Below are 19,709 nucleotides of genomic sequence, written 5' to 3' on the forward strand. Positions count from 1 at the left end.
CTTCACTGTTGACATCAGAATCAGAATCGGTTTTATTGCCAGGTAGTTCTTACACATGCTAGGAATTTGTTCTGGTCAGTTTGTGTATAAAACTGATGGGGAGACAACATTAGGGTGCAAAGACAGGACAGTGCAAACAACATGGCGCACCAATCACTGTGGCAGCCACTGTATAAATAACTGTGCAAGATGTCTAAGTACAGTATCTAGAGGTAAAGCTGTAGGTATGTTTTTAAGTCGTATGTGAGAGATGATCTTTAGGTGTATCATGTATGTCAGTTAAGCTTAAGATGTCAGCATACAGTAAGATTGAATGCCTTTGTTCTACATTCTTATGAAGAGTTTGGTGTTTTATGTAAATTTAAGAAATCAAATGATAAAATGAATTTGAGAATACATTGAGGTTTGTATATTTTTTTCTTTAAAACCTTGAGATGTTAAACATCCAATAACTGCAATCATGGATGCAATACTAGCTTTAAACATATATTAGAGTGGACACTGTTCATTGAAAAATGATTATTTAGAGCTACAAATCATAATCACCTGATTTTGTATGTTGTTCTTTTTTGATATTAAATAATAATTTTACTACTTGTTTTGCTTTTTGGGATCACTGTCCTATGTTGGGTGGGATGGAGAGGAATATACTGCCCAGTTGAAGATGAACACTAAGACATACTCCTTGATTTTAGCACAATCACAGAGGATTTGTTACATAAGCAGTATTTTGTGTGTTTTTTCATCCTCTGGTGAGGAGATTAGAGTGCTTTTCTATCTGAATCTTGTTTCTCACCAAATCTTATCCAGAGTTTAAAAGAATGGTCACAGGAAACTGTGCAATGTGCACATGGTTTTGGTGTTGACAACTGTACTGATAATGTTAAGATGGGTAAAAAAAAAAAAAGGCTCTTTAGAGAAATTGCGTCAATTAGAGGTGTGCAGATGACAATATGTATCTGTTCGACCCACAAAATGATCTGTATTTAGATATAAAACCGGAAGTGAGTGTGGCTTAAACAGAAAGACGTCTAAACGGTAAGTGTGAATGTTGTTGACTTTCGTTCTTTTATTATTGTCCTTATTCAGCTCTGCGTTGTTTTGATTTAAAAAAAAGACGGCCCCCAATCTCTCACAATACCACACAGTCCCGTGTCCCTTTTCCAGGTGTATTCCAAATGAATCTCTCCAACACGGGATTTGAGTGACAATCAATGGCGGCAAATTATGTCATTGGGAATGTTGAACTCCTTTTTGAAAATCTGGAATAAACAAACCTCCAACTTTGACCCATTGGTGGTGCTAGAGTGTTTGAGGGGTTGACGAAACAAGGATCATGGGACTGTCCCCATGTCAAATTTCAAATATTTTGACCATACTGTTCTGTGGGCTACCATGACTCCAATGGCAGAAGAAGATGAATAAGAAAAGGTAGAAACACAATAATGGATGTCTGTGCAGCTTTGTTGCTTGGCCCCAAATACTATCTCAAGAAACCATAACATGAGCCAACATCATCAGTGCACAGACTGGCTGCTGGTCTTGTTCCTCCTCTATAGTCAGACAAAAGACAAAAGCCGGTTACTTATATGCGGTATTACCCCTGTGAGTAGGTTTGGAGGGAAGAGGGTCAAGGAGGAGATTAAGGGGGAGGGTAAAGTTCAGCTGGGAGGCATAGACTAGTCTGTTCATGGGAAGGATAGGTTAAGATGGACAGGGCTCTAAGCATGGAGAGTTGTTACTGTTAGGGCTAAACTTAGACGGAGAGCAGACAGTGGGACTACTTGACCATACTCAACAATACACATACTCAACAATACACTCAATACACTCTTTGTTTTGTCTATACTGGGTAATGGTACAGCCTTACAACAGTAACCCAAAGCACAAAGATGTGTCCTACTATTTTCATGTTTTCTGCTTTCCAGGGCACAACACAATCACAAAAATGGGCAATACTTTCATGTAATATTAACTGATATGAACTAACAATATTAAACACAGCATTACTGATCATTTTGCAGATATTTATTCAAAATCATAAGTACAAAGACAATACAAAGGTGTCACTTAAAAGGACAGGCAAGTGTAATACATATTGATTTAAGATAGACAATAAGAATAATATTTAATATAAGAGTAATATTTATTATATTTATATGTATTTACCCTCAGCAGAAGGCATTGTTGAATCAGCTGTTAAAGCTGTGCAATAAATAAGCATGATCTTACACTGAGCCATCAAATCTAGATACAAGAACACTATCAGTATCTATCAAGTAGGCTTCCTTGCAGTCTATCCATATAGAGTTGTACTGTAGCTATTTACCTGAACATTGCAAGCTTGTTAACTTTAAGGGATGATGATGCCTGACTTACACGTGTTAATAAAATGATTACTGATTACCGCTATTCATTTACATTGTTTACTAGTTTGATCATTAAGCAAGCAAGAAAGAGAAGCTTGGATGGAGCGCACATCCACCAACGTCTCTTCATGAATAAGCCAAGAACCAAAATGGAAGAATTACAACAGTTGTAAAATAAATAAAAAATGTTTGTCATATAAAAGCATCTCTACAGGGCAAGTGAAAACAGATACAAACAGCACAGCTTCTGTTATTTATATGAGTCTACAGTGGCACCTTGTAATCATATAAAAAAAAATCCATAGCTTTCAAAGCAGAACATTTTGACAAACACATTTAGAATATCAGTACAGTAATGTCAGCACTTCATGTTAAGCAGTGGTATTTGTCATCTGAAAAACTGTATGGCGTATACAGTAGTTGTATTGTTAAATTAGATACAATTGTCAGGGTACACAAACCAATGCTGTTATTGAGCGCTATTCTTGAAAAATGTTCAAATGCAAAATCATTTTTCAGGACATCAAAGGAACATAATTATGTATACAGAGTAATTCCCAGTAATCCTCTCCTGAGACATCATCCAGTCCTTCTCCTCAGCCCAGGTCAATATTATATCATCCTCTAGAGGGCAGTGTGGTGAACAAGAGCCCCATCAACAACTCATGACTGTCTCCTGACAGACCAGTGAAAAGGTGCTTTCAGTTGGGAAACAAACACTGCGTTTTTATCTTAATCAAATGTACAAAGAGCAGAGGAACTAAGGAGCAGTGATTAAAAATGCCTTCTCATTAGACAATGTGTATGTGTGTGTGTGTGTGTGTGTGTGTGTGTGTGTGTGTGTGTGTGTGTGTGTGTGTGTGTGTGTGTGTGTGAATCAATGGTCCCAAGTGTCCGATGTTATCTTTACAAGAACACAGAGTGGGTCGGAAAGATCTAACAATAGCCTTGGTTGGCCTCAATGATTTTCTGCTCCAGTCTCATTTTGAGCTCTGAGACCAGGGCGGAGCTGACGTTGCTCTGTTTGCTGCGGATCGACTTCCTGGAGCCCTTGGTTTCCAAGGCCCCCGAGACAGTGGGCATGGCGCAGGACCTCTCGCTTGGCCTCTCGCTGAGCCTGCTGGGGCTCATAGGGGGAGGGGGCAGGCTGGGGGCGCTGGGGGGTGTGGGCCATGGCCGCGGGTTGCTGCTGTTGTCCCGGTCAGGGCTGCCCTCCAGGTCGTAGGCGTGGAACTTCGCCGCTCGGCTGTTTCCACCGAGGAACGGCATCCGGAACGTCCACGGCTGGCGGGGCCGCGGTCTCCTTCTGATGATGCGGCGCGCCGGCATGATCCTGTTCGACCTTGTGTTGCGCAAGAACAGAGCCGTGGAGATCGAGACAGTCACCCCTACCATCAAGATAATGATACCAATGACCATGCCTACAACTTTCATCGGATTCTCCCTACTTTGCAATAAAAAGGCCCCCATAGGCCCATTGAGTGGAGTCTGTAAAAGAGAATACACACAAAGAGAATACTTAAACTTAAACACGCCCAAGGGGCTGAAATGAAAGGTTTAGGCACCATTTTGTCCACAGCATGCAAGCATGAGACATGGATGAGAAAAGCACTGACAGAGGAGGCCCAGACAACCTCCCAGTAACACTACAAGCAAGCATGACACTTCCACACGCACAGGCTAAGCTGTCTACTGGTCCCAGCCTGGGGACCCAGCTATATATGATACTAGTATACTGAGAGAGGGTAAGCAGCACTATGCACACCACTGGTTGTCGGGAGTGCTTCTGGCAGTGCACAGCATCTGGCCTGGTCTCTCAGCCCATAAAGCATGTGTTTGATGAGGGCTGAGGGTGGATTACACATGGGGCAGTTTTATAGAGGGCCACAACGTCTGTTAGTGAATATTTGGTTGAGTGCGTTATTTACATGTGCATTTAAATGGAAGAGTAGAGATTAGTCTGGCAAAACATGTTTAAATCCCAAATTAAGCCAGATTCAAGTCACTCTGGCCTGAAGCCTATTTCTACATCTTAGTTACAGTACTTCAGATAAGCAAATTGTTTGAATTATATCTTGCTGAACTGGTTATGAAAACAATGAATATCATACAATGAGTATACAACGATGATTCAGGCATCTAAAACGGAGTAGTAGAACATTTAAAAAAAGATTACACCAAATAGATTTTAGTGTATTACATTGGGTATAAAAAAGTATCAATCTGGCTTTCCTACATAATGTACACAAGTTCTTTTACAGACAAAATAGTAGAAAAATAGATATATGTGTTCAAGAAATGAAAATGTTTTAAAGACATACAGTATATAAAGTGATATACAGTGAAGTATTATCAACATGAATAGGTCTGTCTCATGGATTGTGCCTGCGGACTACTTTTATATAACTGCCCTCAGGGTTAATACGGGACCTTTTCACTGCATTGCAGTACAAGACGGTGGATATACAGATCGTTAGTGAGATGATGAAGAGACCAATGCACAAAAAAAATCCAAAAACAGTCGCAGGCCGCTTGCGGAGGCCCAAGAAGTATGCAATAGTTCGCTCTTTGATCTGAAAGCACAATACAACACACACATACAGACACATGGCAGACAACTTATAGTATACCAAGTTTCACATCAGAACGTTGGAAAAAGAAATGCAATGCAAACTGATGGAACAATATGGAATCTGTCGAACGTCAAAATTAATGTAGTCAATGGATATGAATATAAAAATGGATATGGGACTAGAAAGTCTAAATTAGGCCTCCCGGTGAACGTTGCATAAGACATACACCTGTATACAGTAGCTAACTGTACCAAAACAACAAACACCACATTCCCATGTGGGGGAGGTTAGCATGCAGAGCAGCGTAGGCTACTGTAGGCGCATAGCTGCTATAGGCGTGGCAGAGCAACAGTAGTACTGCTGGCATGGCTGACTAAGGAACATCTTTTGGATACTTACGGCCTGGGTAATATCGATGTTCACCATGGCCGTGGTGCTGAAGGATGGGGAACCTCTGTCCCGGGCCTGCACCACCAAAGACCACTTGCAGTCTTTCTGCTTGGTGATGTTCTGGACAATCGCCATGGACGTGATGTAGGACTTGAGACTGATCTCGCCCGTCTCCGCATTGATCTCAAAGATGTTGTCGGGGTCGGCTCTCATTATGGAATACTCGATGAGGTTGTTGGGCGACTCAGCGTCTTCATCCACAGCCTAAATGAGGGAGAAAAATATTTCTGGCAAATTTCAAACATAATGCAAACTAGAGCAGGCAGTAGCCAACTTCCCCCACTCTACAGTATATATATATATATATATATATATATATATATATATATAAAGGTGTAATAATCGTGCAATAACTGTTGTAATACTAACTACATGTTCTAATTGCTTTCTTCTTGCATTGTAACAGAGGTGTTATTTTTGCCAGTAAAATGAATGGTTATGCCATTACCTCTACTTTTACATGTGCACCGATGACCATGGTCTTCTCCTGGAAGTTATTGTTGAACTCTGGGGGGTGGTCGTTGAGGTCGAGGACGGTGACAAAGACCTCGGCTATGCTGTACTTCCCCTCAGTGTCCTCGGCCTTCACATAGAAGTTATACTTGGACCTCATCTCTGCATCGAGCGTGGCCCAGGGCTGTGTGTATATGATCCCTGTTGATGGGTGAATCAGGAACCTGGAAACCACAACAGAGTGCATTTAGTAGGCTAAAGACCTCTATAGTCTACACTCCTGTCTCTGATGAGCATGGAATAATATAATAACAACAACAACAACAACAACAACAATAATAATAATAATAATACATAGTAACTAAGAGCTTCACAAAACATCACAACAGTACACAGAGCGAGCAACAAAAGGGAAAACATTTTATCTATAGTACAAAAAATGAATGGAGGTGAAAGTCTGGCCCGGCCATGTTTGGGCGGCTCATGGACCCACCTTGCGATTCGGATCTGCTACAGAATTTAATGATTTGTTACAGTACATCCCTCCACCGAATTTCCGGAAAATCAGTCTGGTAGTTTTAGCATGAACCTGGTCTAAAAAATAAATGGAGGTGACTGGCCGGCTGTGTTTGGGCAGCTTGTGGACCCGCCCCATGATTTGAATCCGCTCCAAAATTTCTACATTGGCGCGCTTTTGCTGGGGCAGAGGTATAAAGATATACTGAACATGACAGGGCTACAGTACAATTCGAGAAATGTAGGCAAAACACATCAAACATTAAAGGCAGTTTTGTAAACGTGTTTTAAGAAGGGACTTAAAAAGAGCTATAGACTCTGCAGCCCTGATTCCCTCAGGCAGGACATTCCAAAGCCTAGGGGCCTTACCTCAGTATCCTTTCGTCTGAGGATCTCAGACTACACTGAGGCTCATAAGGGGTGCGTTATGAGATTATATAATTGCAATAGAGTAAATTGTTACACAGTGTAAATTGTTAGTGTAAATTTATTCAGTTACCCTTTTGAACAAAGAGCACCCTCCACTAAGATGTTTCATCACTAGTGGTTGCGCTAGTAGCACTTCTGCCTGTTCCTTTCCCATGTGTCCTTCTCTCTACAAGAATATCAATGTTATTAGAAATTTAGATTTGTATTATTATTAATTAAAAGAGGGGCCAGCTTATCCAGAGAGGAACGGTACACATACGTCAGGCTACCAACATTTACAGTACCACACAGCAACGGCTAGGTTTTCCTAAACACCAGTGTGAAAAATAGACATATTATTGTCTGTATATCCATAAAAGTCAGACCAGTAAGCACATTTTTCATTCCAATGTCGTGTATCACATCACATATCCAATCCAATCTTTTCTAGTTTTTCCCTGTGAAAATTAACAAATTGCTTTCAATCTGTTAACTTTCACACGTTCGTTTTAACCCCTGCCTGCGCCGAGACTAGCATAAATTTGCAGTTCCCAATGCTGCCTTGCTTTCCGGAGCGTTAACTCCTTCATACCTCCAGCTGTCACATTGCATGTTAATTGGTCCTCCCTACACAAGACGGACCTGGCAGTCTATTTTTTCCCTCCCAATCCAATTAGGAGATTAGCCAGTATCTCGCTACCATCTTACAATAAGCTGTTTGTGCAGGAGAGCAGCTGAGACAGCCTTACTGAGTCCTCTGGCCCCCAGCACCCTCCTGCCAACAGAGACGGAGGTTCCTCCTGAGTGTTCCCTAATCCCCATAGGACCAGTCTCAGAACAACATGGGCAGGGTACTGATCTTCAATACTGCCATCTCTCACCTCCTTAGTCATGGGATTTACATATGGTCAAAGGTTAACAAATTATGATGAGTTCAAGGTTATTAGAAGATTCAAGGATTTCTCAATAGTTTGTAATCAGAGCTGAGTGTACAGTGTGTGAGCTGACAGGGTACTCACAGGTCAGATCCTGAACCATAAATGGAGTATTTAACTTCCCCCCAGAGGCCTGAGTCTGGATCCGCGGCCTGAAAGGGAGAGGACAGGAGTTTGCTGAGGGTCAGAGTCTCTAAATAAGATCAAACATGTTGCAGTACCATGTACAATGACATTTTTAACTATGCCCAAAATGAGGCTCAAACCTACAACCGAAGATTAAGAGTCTCATGCTCTACAAGCTTTTTTAACAGTATAAAACACTTGCCAAAAACATATAACACTTGCCAAAAATATTATCTATGTTAACAAAGATTATTACCTTTTATACTTTTTTGTATCATTTAATTTTACTATTAGTCCTAGAAAGACAATAACATACTGTAGCAATAACAGTATTGTTGTGTGGGGGGACAAAACTCCCAAGGTCAAGGTCACTTAGTGACCATCCATTAGTTAATTGGAGGTGCCTGAGGATAACTGGTGATGATGCTAAGCCTGTGTATCATGTGTGGGGGATTTCACCCCAGCGGAGGCTGTCTATGGGTCCCTCGGGGCAGGGCTCTGCAGGACATGGGACAAAGGCCATTTCTATTAACCCAGACAGAGGGCCGTTCATCTTCCCCAACTCTAACATAAAAAGAGGCATTACATTGATTGCATGACCTCAATTGGATGTACAGTACTGTATAAAGATATACATATCTCAACTATCACTTTACATGAATTGTACCATTTTTAGAGCTGAAATAGAAAGCAGGTACTGTGTGTCAATTAAGTGGATATATCTCAGACATTGCAGATAGTGTGAGAACATTAATTTCATAACAGACAGGAAGTTGCTAGAGTTCTCAGTGTGACTGGCCAGGAAGTGCTCCCCTCTCAGCTTCTGGTGAACCATTTCCGCTGGACGATTGGGGGATTACAAAATCACCATGTTTTGGTTGGCATGAGTTAGAGAGTTTAATCCAGATCCACCCACCGTCACAGACACCACGTTGGAGCCGCCGGGGGAGTTCTCAGGTATCCTGGCGATGTAATACTCTGACGGGAACTTGGGGATGTTGTCGTTTGTGTCCAGAAGGTTGATCACAATGTCGGCCGTCGCACTGAATCGCTCAGGTGTGTCAATTTCAACTGCTAGCAGCTGCAGCAAGAAAAAGCGTGTTACTGTATCTTGTGAGAGAGTTTCTAAGCATTTCTGCCATCATATTGAGAGGAAGGGAATGGGATATTTGTAAGATCATTTTCTAAAAAAATGCTGTTGGATAGCAGAATTACCTTGAATGTTAGGGTTGAGCCTTTTTCATAGTCGATGGCTGCAGAGTCTTCTACGATGATTGTGACTTGTGCTTCATTGAGGACTGTCTGGGGGACCACTCTGAGTACCTTGCCTGGGCCCACCAACCTCAGCTTGAATTTAGCATTGGCCCCCTTGGGGAAATAAACAGTCCACCACATTAGCGAGCATTACAACATTATGTGATTTCAGTTTCAGTCTCCCTATTCAGATTAAAGAGCCTAGATCAGTTGACTCATTCAAAAGTAAACTCAAAACACATCTTTTGGCATCAACCTTCAACCCCACTTAGTCTGCATTGAGTATTAAAGGATAGTTTCAGTTTTATCTGCCTATGTTATGTTTATGTACTTTTGTACAGTAGCTATACGTGTTATATGTGTTTTCCATCTATTCTCAGATATGAATGTACAGGAGATTTAAGTGCTTATTGTGTACAGGCGTATGTTCTTTAATTTTAAATATTTCCTATAACATGTTATACAATAAATGTCATATATCATATAAAACACAATATTTGTTTACATGTGGCTTACCTCACTTTTATACATTTTTGCAAATGTACAGTACAGTACTGTACTTCTTTTTATGTACAACTTTTTGAGACCTATGTTGTGATATTGGGCTGTAAGAAACTTTGACTGGACAACCTGTAATGGTGGGGAACTGTCTAACATCTGTACTGTCTGTCTGTTGTTTTCTAAAGGATATTTGGAGATGTTTCCCTAAAATGGTCTTGCATAACTTGACAGAGGTCGCACTAGGAATTGATTATGCATCATCAGAGTGACATCTGCGAGTGCACATGAGAGGGGAGTGAGGGGCATGTGCCGGTTGTGGCACCATCCCACAGTCCCACTGTATATAATTATGTACCATTTTATTATGTACCTGATCTGAGTCATTCACTGTAATCTTCAGGCCTCTGAGTATCTCTCCGGATGGCGGGTGTTCGTACATGGTGACCTCAAACTTGGTCTGTGGCCCGTTCTCCCCGTAGAAGGTTGGGGGGTGGTTGTTCAGGTCTACCACTCGCACCGTTACCATTGTGATGGCGTAGTCCAACAGCTCGTTATTCGGCCCCAGCTCAGAGGCCTTTGTTTACAAGAGACAGATAGACAAACACAAACAGGTGAAATTAAATTACAGATTAAATTACAATACACACACAGAAGACCATACCAGAATAATAACAATGTGATAGTAGTAGTAGTAGTAGTAGTAGTAGTAGTACTTTATTGATTCCCGGGGGGAAATTGCACAATACCCAGGATATAAGAAGATTCAACAAATAGAGAAGGAATGACTGTTACCTTGACTTTGATTTCATATAATTCATTTCTCAGCTGGACAGGATAAACATTAAGAGTGATGCAGCCACTTGTGCTGTTCACAGCAAAGACCCCATCACTACCTAAAGATAGAAAGATGAAGATATTATGTGTGTGAACAAAACAACATTCTGAAATAGCTCCAAACCAAAGCATGCAACAAGAACAACCAAAGATACTGGTCCAATGATAGAATACTGTGTGTTGAGTATGTACTGTAGCTGCCTACAGTATACATTATTACTTACCATTAATGATGGAATAATGAATAGGATTAGGATTCCCCTGGTCTCCGTCTTTGGCATACGCAGTGAATATCTCAGTGCCCTGGAAGCACATGATTATCGCCATGTAATAACATAGTTATACATCATGTAATAACATAGTAATACTGTACATCATGAAATAATAACTGCACAGCACTGCAGAGTGTAGAAGGTCTGAGTTTGTGGAGCTTACAGGAAGGGAGACCTCGTAGATGTATCCAAAGTAGGGGGTCCCGATAAAAGATGGCGGAGCGTCCTGGGCGTCGATCACGTTCACGGTAACGGTGGCCGTGGAGCTCATCACCCAGTCCTTCCCCTGATAGCTACCACCCCCATCCTAATGCATAGCAAGAAGGTAGACATGGGATTTATAGTACAGTGGGCATCATTTACTCATAGGATCTATTCTGTTGGTTTTTGTCCTAGTTACTGTATGAGAGCGTCTGCTTTAGAATGCTGTGCTTTACTTGGTTGGTAACGCTTAATTAATAACATACCAGCTACTGCTACATGTATATGTTGATTATGAACGTATTGTATAGCAAAATCAGCAACCATATGGAAGCCCTTTATGTAGAATTAGGTAATCACTTAGACAAGGGGCTGACCCCCCCGCCCAGCTCCAAGGCTCCCTCCCCTCATCTTTCAGTGCACAGCTGCCAGTCCCAGACAGGGATGACATCATCCTCTCACCTTGGCAATCACCGTCACAATGTGCGTTGCCACGGTCTCGTAGTCCAGAGTCTCGCCATGTTTGATGCGAAGCACCCCGCTGTGGCCGTCGATGGTGAACTTGCTGTTGGGTGTACTCTGAAAACGTAAACAACACCATCCAATTACTGATGAAGACTCTGATCTAATCTGTTTACGGGCAATCAAATTAAACACATTCAATTGATGTTCAATTGATAAAATGATCAATTGACACAATGATAAAATGGATTTGAAGGGAAGTTGTCTTTTGATCTGCTGGTCATTTTCTTATCTTTCTTTCATGTCTTTGGACCATGAGTTTTTTGTTTATGATGTCTGGTTCTACATGCACCAGGATAGTACAGACACAGTGTACATCTCCCCGTTGCCACATAAATATTGGTAACTATTGTTAACTGGCAAACACAACCTAAGCTTCAACTAAGCCCTCAATACCTTTCTCAAATATAATTGAAATGTAATCCACTAAAGTAACACCGTTGACAGTCTGTAGGCTATACTAGTGTGAAATTCATTCTGTCCATACATCGTTTCCACAAAAATGCATCCTTGTCATCCATCAACAGGACAATGGTTCTCATGAACCCTAAGCTCAGAACTAGACCAAAACAGTGGACAGGATCACTACATAGATATGATTCTTACCTGTAGGTAGTAGGAGACACTGCCTCCAGAGCCAATATCCCTATCCAGTGCTTGCACTCTGTAAATGCTACTTCCAGGGGCAGTGTCCTGTAGACGATGCAAACATTGAAGGGCATTTGATGCCACACATTCAGTACTATATCACAGTGGTGTCAAGCTGTCATGGTGAGCTGACACAAACCTCTGGGACATCGACGACAAATGGTGGGTTTTGAAACTCTGGTCGCTCATCGTTGGCGTCTGTGACAAACACCCTTATTGTCTCAGCAACCTGTAGGAGAGAAAATGAAAACAAAACACAACCTCTGAGACACGGCTGGGCTGAATGTTGAATGTGAACTACTATAGATACATACAGATTTGACACTGTTCATCAACATAACAACTGTTTATCAACATAACTCGCCTTATTCCGGCCGTCAGTGATGGTGACAACTGCTGAAATTTCATCTTGTTCCTGAAAAAAGTGGTAAATGGGTGTGTTTAGGTTAAACACTGGACATATGATTCTACCACTGTTGCACACGTTTTCAAACAGCTCTGTGTTGAATTCACCTCTCTGTCTAGTTGTTCCACTAGAGTCACATTTCCAGACTTGGGGTCCACTGTAAAGTATTCTTTAGAGCCCTTTTCAAAAGTCATCCCGTACCGCACATGGTCCCCTTCTGGGTCTGTGCCTTTCAGAATGTACACCTGAGTTCCTATGGTAAAAGAGAAATACATATGAATATGATCAAACAACAATATCAGACAATACCAAATCAGACCAAATTAAAACTTTATTTGTATAGCACATTTTATACACAGCGACAGGAACACAGGAACACAATGCACTTTACAGAGAGAAATGGGGGGGGGGGGGCATAGGTCCTACCCCTACAGTACATATTCCAGAGGGAAGAACAAAAACAGATTCACCTGGGGGCCAGAAAAGTGAGCTGTAAAAATGATTCCCTGACCTCTCTCAACGAGACCATCGAGCAGCAATATGACAACTTTTAAATCAGCGAAATGCATTCCATGTACCTACATCAAGTACTAGTCTTGAATAAGTATTTTTTATGTCTTGTTTCCCATGCTATGAGAAGTGTCACTGCCCCCTGTTTGTTTTTGCCCTAAGCCAAAACATACGTCACAATCTATGAGGAATTACAGTGATAAATCTCAGACTCTGTGCTGCTCATGTGATCACTCACAATTGACATACAGTACAGTTACTCTACACTCTACACATGCATCCAAACTACTTTTGAATGAAAGATCTTTGAGCCATATTATTATGTAGCCTACATTGTTCACAGATTATTATTCAAATAAGAATTGCTCTCTTATATGATTGTTAAAGCCTCACCAACTGGTGTGTCCTCTGAGATACTGAACAAAGCCATGTTCCCCTCCGTACTGCTGCGTCCATTATCATAGAAAGACGGAGCATAGTCGGATTGCCCTGATGATAATAGTAAACAAATTAATTCAAATAATGTCATAATAGTCTCAATAACAATAATTGTTACCGTACAATACCATACAATACCCATATGTCATCTTTATCATACCCATATGCCATCTTTATAATCAATTTATTTTGTATATAATCATTAATTACACATATCAGTATACTGAAGTACTATTAAACATAATGAAATATTAGTTGGACTCACTTGTTAAAAAGGCAGGTACTGTAAAGTGAGAGAGAAGAGGATGGGTAGTTCAGTACAGTCAGTCGGGGGTCCACTTAATAAAACACTCCCGTCTATAGTACATACACACACACAAATACACACATACACTTTCACACCTGCTTACTTACACATACAAACACACGCATAAGGAGTGGAGGCATGCCTCCTGTGTGGCGAGGATTAGCATGGTAATAACAAGGTACAGTAATAACCTCCTATAACCTTTAAACAAAGACAAGGAGACAAAATAACTTACCCAAGGAGAGGTGGACCAAGATGAGGAACAGAAAAACAGAGGCTTTCTTTGCGCTCTTCATCCCGGTGGAGAAGCGAGGTGTGGTTGGATCATGCGGAGGGCTTGGGGAGGGAGGTTAGCTGAGTGCCCTTCTGGAGGAGTCTTCTGTCTGGCTCAGTGGAAGAGGCTGGGGCAGATTCTGAGACTCTAATCCTGTGACGCATCCTTTACTCTGCAGACATCTTAGACCTGTCTAATTTCCCCCACTTGTAGTTACCGTTCCCTATAGGAAGCAGATATCACACTTCTCACAACCCAGGGTGTGATCACACCATATTGTGCATGCTTTTTAGTTTCATTTATTAGGACCCAATTAGGTACAGCATTGCAGTACTATTCTTCCAGTCCTCAACACAGACTTTACATAGTGACAATGCAACCTTTACACTTCCATCACTTAACATTACAAAATAAACCAGACATACTGTAGACTAGAAACACATACACAGACAAGCTCCTGGTAATTCAATAATCAAAAAATATGAAAAAGTCAGTTTCACTTCAGTGTCCCAACAAAACTCATATCACAATCCATTCCACGCTAGTATTCAATACAATAATCAAAATAAAAAACTAGAAGTGCAATCGAATAGTGGTAAGTCAAATTTTGTGAAGATGATGTACAGCAATGGCCCAAAACAGCTTCCTTGGGGCACTCCACACCTTACAGTTTGAAAATCTGAATAGCTCCCATTGAGAAAAAAAGATTTGTGTCCTGTCTGTTAAATACCTCTCCATCCATGATAATGCAGACTGAGAAAAGCCATAACAATCTATTTTTTCATTAATAATTAATGATCAATAATATCAAAATGTGCTGTAAAATCAAATAGGATAGCACCCATTATTTTCTTCTTTTCAATTTATCTCAGTCATTTGAATCAGAGCCGTAGCTGTTGGATGCCCTTCTTTGTATGCATGTTGAAAATCAGTGGTTAATTTGTTCATAGAAAAACAGCATTTAATTTGTTCACACTGTTCACACTATTATTTCGATAATTTTACTTAACACAGGCAATAAACCTATAGGACGACTATCAGATCCAGAGAATGATTTCCCATTTTTGGGCAGTGGTATTATTTTACGAAGCTGATCTCCATTTTTGTTGACATGAAAAAACTTTGGTAAAACTTTAAAATACAGCCAGTGTTTTACCCGTGTTTTACACTGTCTTACCCGTGTCTTATTGTCTTACCCATGTTTAGATGGTCTTACCAGTGTAATACACTCTTACAAGTGTAATACACTGGTAAGACAGTGTAAAACACGAGCTGTATTATAAAGCGTTACCAAAACTCTCAATAAAACTGGTTAAAGCCAGCAACCTGTTGACAAAGTTTCCCGTTAATGCCGTCAACACCTGGTGGTTTATTTTTTGCGAGTTATTAGCATATTTCTTACCTTACCTACGTATACTTAGACCTACTCTATCAAAAAAAAAAGAAAAACGTTTCATGATTAGGCTACATTTTTTTAAATTAATAAATAAGATATCTATATCAATTTTTGGCAAGTGATTAGCGACATCTGCTGGTTTGGTGAGGAAGTTTCCTCCTGTCTAGAAGGATGGATTGGAATGGGTATTCTTGCCCATTAGATCATTGAGTGTATCCCTACTTTTTTACTATTGTGTTTATCAGTAATCCTATTTTCAAAACACAATTCATTTTTCTTATTACATTCTTAACAAAATTCTTTAATTTACAATATGCTGTATTTGCCATTTATAACCAGAGATGTTTGCCATTAATTTTGCTTGATCCCATTCCACCATATCCTTCAGGTCGTTGTTTAACGATCGGTTAACAACATTTCTGATTCTGACGGTAAACCTCTTCAGTGGTATACAAAGTGCCTCTTCGGGATCTTTTTCCACTAACACATTTGACCTCAACAGTTGATAATATAACAGTTGTGGTTGCTATACGGACATTTGAGCATATTGCTTTATTGAGCATAAAGCACTTGTTTTGTTTAGTCACATGCCGACATGTTTTAGCTCACTCAACTCCTGATGCCTCGAGGTCATCTTTGACAGCTTTGACCCGGACTAACACCGCTCTCACCTCTTACAGTACGTGCTGCTGAAAAGAGGTTTCTCTTCGCCTGTACTCACGCGCTACACATTCCACGTTCCTGAACCAAAATGATTATCTAGCTGGAAGGCAATCAGTGGATCTTACTCTAAATGATAACAAGAAAAATAACACTTAAAAACGTCTTCATTAACAGAAACAGATTAAAATGCCTATTATTAAAGTGTTGGGGGTATGAATCATATAGTTTGTGTGTGTGCTACTGTGTGAACTATAGGTTTGTTTTCCCCTGGGCTCTATGCACATCCACAGTGTTGTTTTACTGACTCAGAGCTGCAGTCGTGGATATCATCTATTCACAGGTTCAAAAATAGCCTGTGACGTTTGATGACACACTCACACCCGCAGCCAGTCATGAACCTGCACCGCTCCCCAAAATATACACAGTAACCATGAGCGTTTTCTCTGTTTACGGGGGTAGACGGATGTTTTATTATCTATTATCATCAGATATACTGTACTGTTTGAACACCAAAAGAGCATTCATGATGAAAACCTTGACAGGTTGAAGGCCCATGATAGCCTTAGCCTGCTGAAAATGAAGTATACAGTGTATATGTCATTCAGCATTTATAAATGTAACAACAGGAGGAGAGACACTACTAGATAATGATGTTTGCACCAGCATACATATTAGTAGTATTAGTGGAGCATATTCAAGTGAGACTGGGACCCAGCAGGATCATAGAGCCTTACTTAAACCCCCACCCTATAGTGCGAGGCTGCAGGACTGGAGCACCTCAGACGCCATCTGCTGTTGATTTCCATAGTGTACAGTTCATAGCCCACATACAGACATGGGTTTCATTAATTTAACGTTACATTGATATGGTTTCGTGATATTAAGATATCAGATAGACAATGTAAAGCACTAGGCTACTGATCAAAATATCTGCTGTACATTCACATTTTATACATAGCCTACTGTAGCTACATACAGACGCTGGATTTAGTGTTCTTGTGAATTTAAAAATAAATGGTGGACAATGTAATGATATGCACTAGGCTACTGATTAAAAATCTCCTTTAGTTAGGCTATACAATTGATGCTTATACATAACCTACAGTATAGATTACAGATGATAAATTAACGTTATATTCAGACAATAATATCTGAAAATACACTGGTGGTCTTGATTATTTATGCTAGTGGAAGTGTTTTGTGACCCCCTGAGACACACACACACAACACACTTCTACCATGGCAAGGTACGATCAACCAGCATCTATCTTCTCCAGTAAGTAAGTAACTTACTATCTACTCACATCTCCCGTACGGTCGGAGATTGTGCACATTAACCGGGAAATGCTACAATTCCCGACCTTGCGGTAAATCTAGGAAAGCGCAACCGTATGCAAAACTTCTGCGCAGCCGGGTGGTGGGAGAGGGCTTATGTGGCGCCTCAGAGGGCGTGCACCATAAGAGGCACCGACGGCTAACGTTACTGGCGCACACCTGTGAGAGATTTTCCGTCTTTTCGTCTGTCTTTCGGCTAGCTAACGTGTAGGGTTCCTTTGGAGGTTCCCACCTTCCTGTTGTTGCGCAATTTTCTTTTTGCGTTTGTTAACTTGATCACCAGTGTAGGCCTATCCTCCTAATACTACTTACACTGTGTGCAGCATATAGGCTATATTACTGTTCGAGGTAGACCACAGACTGTTATTAACTGTAGGGGAGGACCGGAACGAATGAAACACTTTTTGGTTTGATCAGATTTACACAGAAATTAATAAAGATGGAGATTACATTTTTTGATGACAAACAACTTGTACATGTCCTTTACTAACCTATTAGTTGTAAGTTTCGTTCTGTGGTGTAACAGTTCAATTCAAGACGGCCGAGAACAGAAGATGTGCATTGTTTCTCTTGTCCCTGCCGTGCGGGGCGAGTGAAACAGTGAGATTGTTTTGCTTATTGTGTTGCGTAGCCTCGCGGCTTGTAGGCTAATTATCTTAACTTTCAACACATGTATAATTAGACCCAATTTAATGTTTCCATTAATGCAATTGATGCTATTGTCGTATCTTTTCGTCTTGACTTGGAAAGAATCTTCTGGAGAAAAATGCAGTTTAAACCAAATTTATTGAGCACGCCATTCGGTCAAATCTCAGCGGTACTACTGTACTTTACTCGGTCTCCGGTTTATATCCTTGGCTTCAGGCCAATGAGCACACGATAAACAAACAATTTTGCATACGAGGGAGGTACATTTACAACTAGTCCTGCAATTGGTCAATAGGTGTCACTGAGCTCTGCCCCCCCTCCGGACATGGGGGCAGTCTTGGGGTTTTTCCGGTCCTGCTTTGATCACCTGTAGACTTCCTGACTTCTTCTTCAGGGTGCCATCTCTATTGTTCCTCAGGGGCAAAGGAATGTTGCCTCAGGACATGACATTTGTTGTCAACCAGATGATAAACTAATTAAGTTAACCAAGTTCCTACTGCAATGAAGTTGCTTGTAATTACAGAGTTCTATCTAAAATTGAGTTTATTCATTATTCTTAATAAAATGATTACTACATGAGAGTAATACAGATGTATTGATGTAATACCGTATAAAAATACACTACACTATGTATTCGAAAACCATGGGCAAAATGTCAAGCGCTCTCTCGTTCTAAGCGCACGAGCCCTCTCCCGCGCAGAGGTTTTGCATACGGTTGCGCTTTCCTAGATTTACCGCAAGGTCGGGAATTGTAAGCATTTCCCGGTTAATGTGCACAATCCCCGACCTTGCGGGAGATGTGAGAAATACTAACCAATTTCTCACATCTCCCTATTTCTCACATCTCCCGCAAGGTCGGGGAATGTGCACATTACCCGGGAGATGTGAGAAACGCACGTTTCTCCTACATTCCCCGCGAGGTCGGGGAATGTGCGCAATAACCGGGAAAAGCTCACATTCCCCGTTTTCTCACATTGACCGAACATAGGCCTATATATAGCCTACTGTATATATATATAGTTGTAATAATTTTGTCTCTGCACTTTTTCCCAAAAAATGAGTTCCAGGGTGCATTAGTAGGCTATGCATGTCCCAGTTCCAGTGCATGTGTAATATGTGAGAGGCTTAAACTGCCAATAAACACGGTTACCACCCACTACTGATCATCAACATGACATACAATTACAGAGAGGGCAACAATTATCCTCGGCAGAGACATGGACACATACAGTACACACGGGTATGTGCTACATAGGCCTACGGTATATATATATTACATACGGTATACATACTACATAATGTATACATACTGTACATATGGTATACATAGCCTACTACATAATGTAGGCTATACATACTGTACATACGGTATGCTGTGTTTTTTCCAAACTCATCCACCATGCCTTTTTTATCCACCATCTGCACCACATACAGTAGGCCTACCTGTACATGTTACAAATATCATACATGTCATTTGTATGTTTCTAAAAGCCAAGCAGCTGGACTTCACGTGTACTGTTTTTAGTGACGCACCTGCATATTTACAGATGTTAGCATCTGTTGCAAGTGGCCTGGTTTTGAGGTTTAATTTTAGAGGAGTGGACAGATGGTGGACAAGAGGATAACACGCTAATCCTTTGTCATCTGGTGCTACGCGGAGCTAGTCTATG

The 19,709-nt window shown here is 40.8% G+C and overlaps 1 protein-coding gene across 1 annotated transcript; it reads right to left on the bottom strand.

Annotated features, from left to right (window-relative positions):
* Positions 1 to 3,305: 3,305 nt before the first annotated feature.
* LOC311323775 (cadherin-related family member 1a) lies at positions 3,306 to 15,197 on the bottom strand (the record flags this gene model as incomplete). The annotated part of the gene is made up of 19 exons (XM_084456074.1): positions 3,306 to 3,857; positions 5,342 to 5,596; positions 5,841 to 6,069; positions 7,789 to 7,856; positions 8,747 to 8,911; positions 9,046 to 9,198; positions 9,956 to 10,159; positions 10,378 to 10,474; positions 10,640 to 10,722; positions 10,855 to 10,998; positions 11,355 to 11,471; positions 12,021 to 12,107; positions 12,202 to 12,291; positions 12,427 to 12,477; positions 12,576 to 12,721; positions 13,372 to 13,467; positions 13,959 to 14,059; positions 14,169 to 14,220; positions 15,194 to 15,197. 19 exons carry the CDS (start codon positions 15,195 to 15,197, stop codon positions 3,306 to 3,308), a joined length of 2,694 nt encoding a protein of 897 aa, XP_084312200.1.
* Positions 15,198 to 19,709: the final 4,512 nt, after the last annotated feature.

Source organism: Borostomias antarcticus (assembly GCF_949987555.1).
Source record: "Borostomias antarcticus genome assembly, chromosome: 22".
Classification (NCBI taxonomy): domain Eukaryota; kingdom Metazoa; phylum Chordata; class Actinopteri; order Stomiiformes; family Stomiidae; genus Borostomias; species Borostomias antarcticus.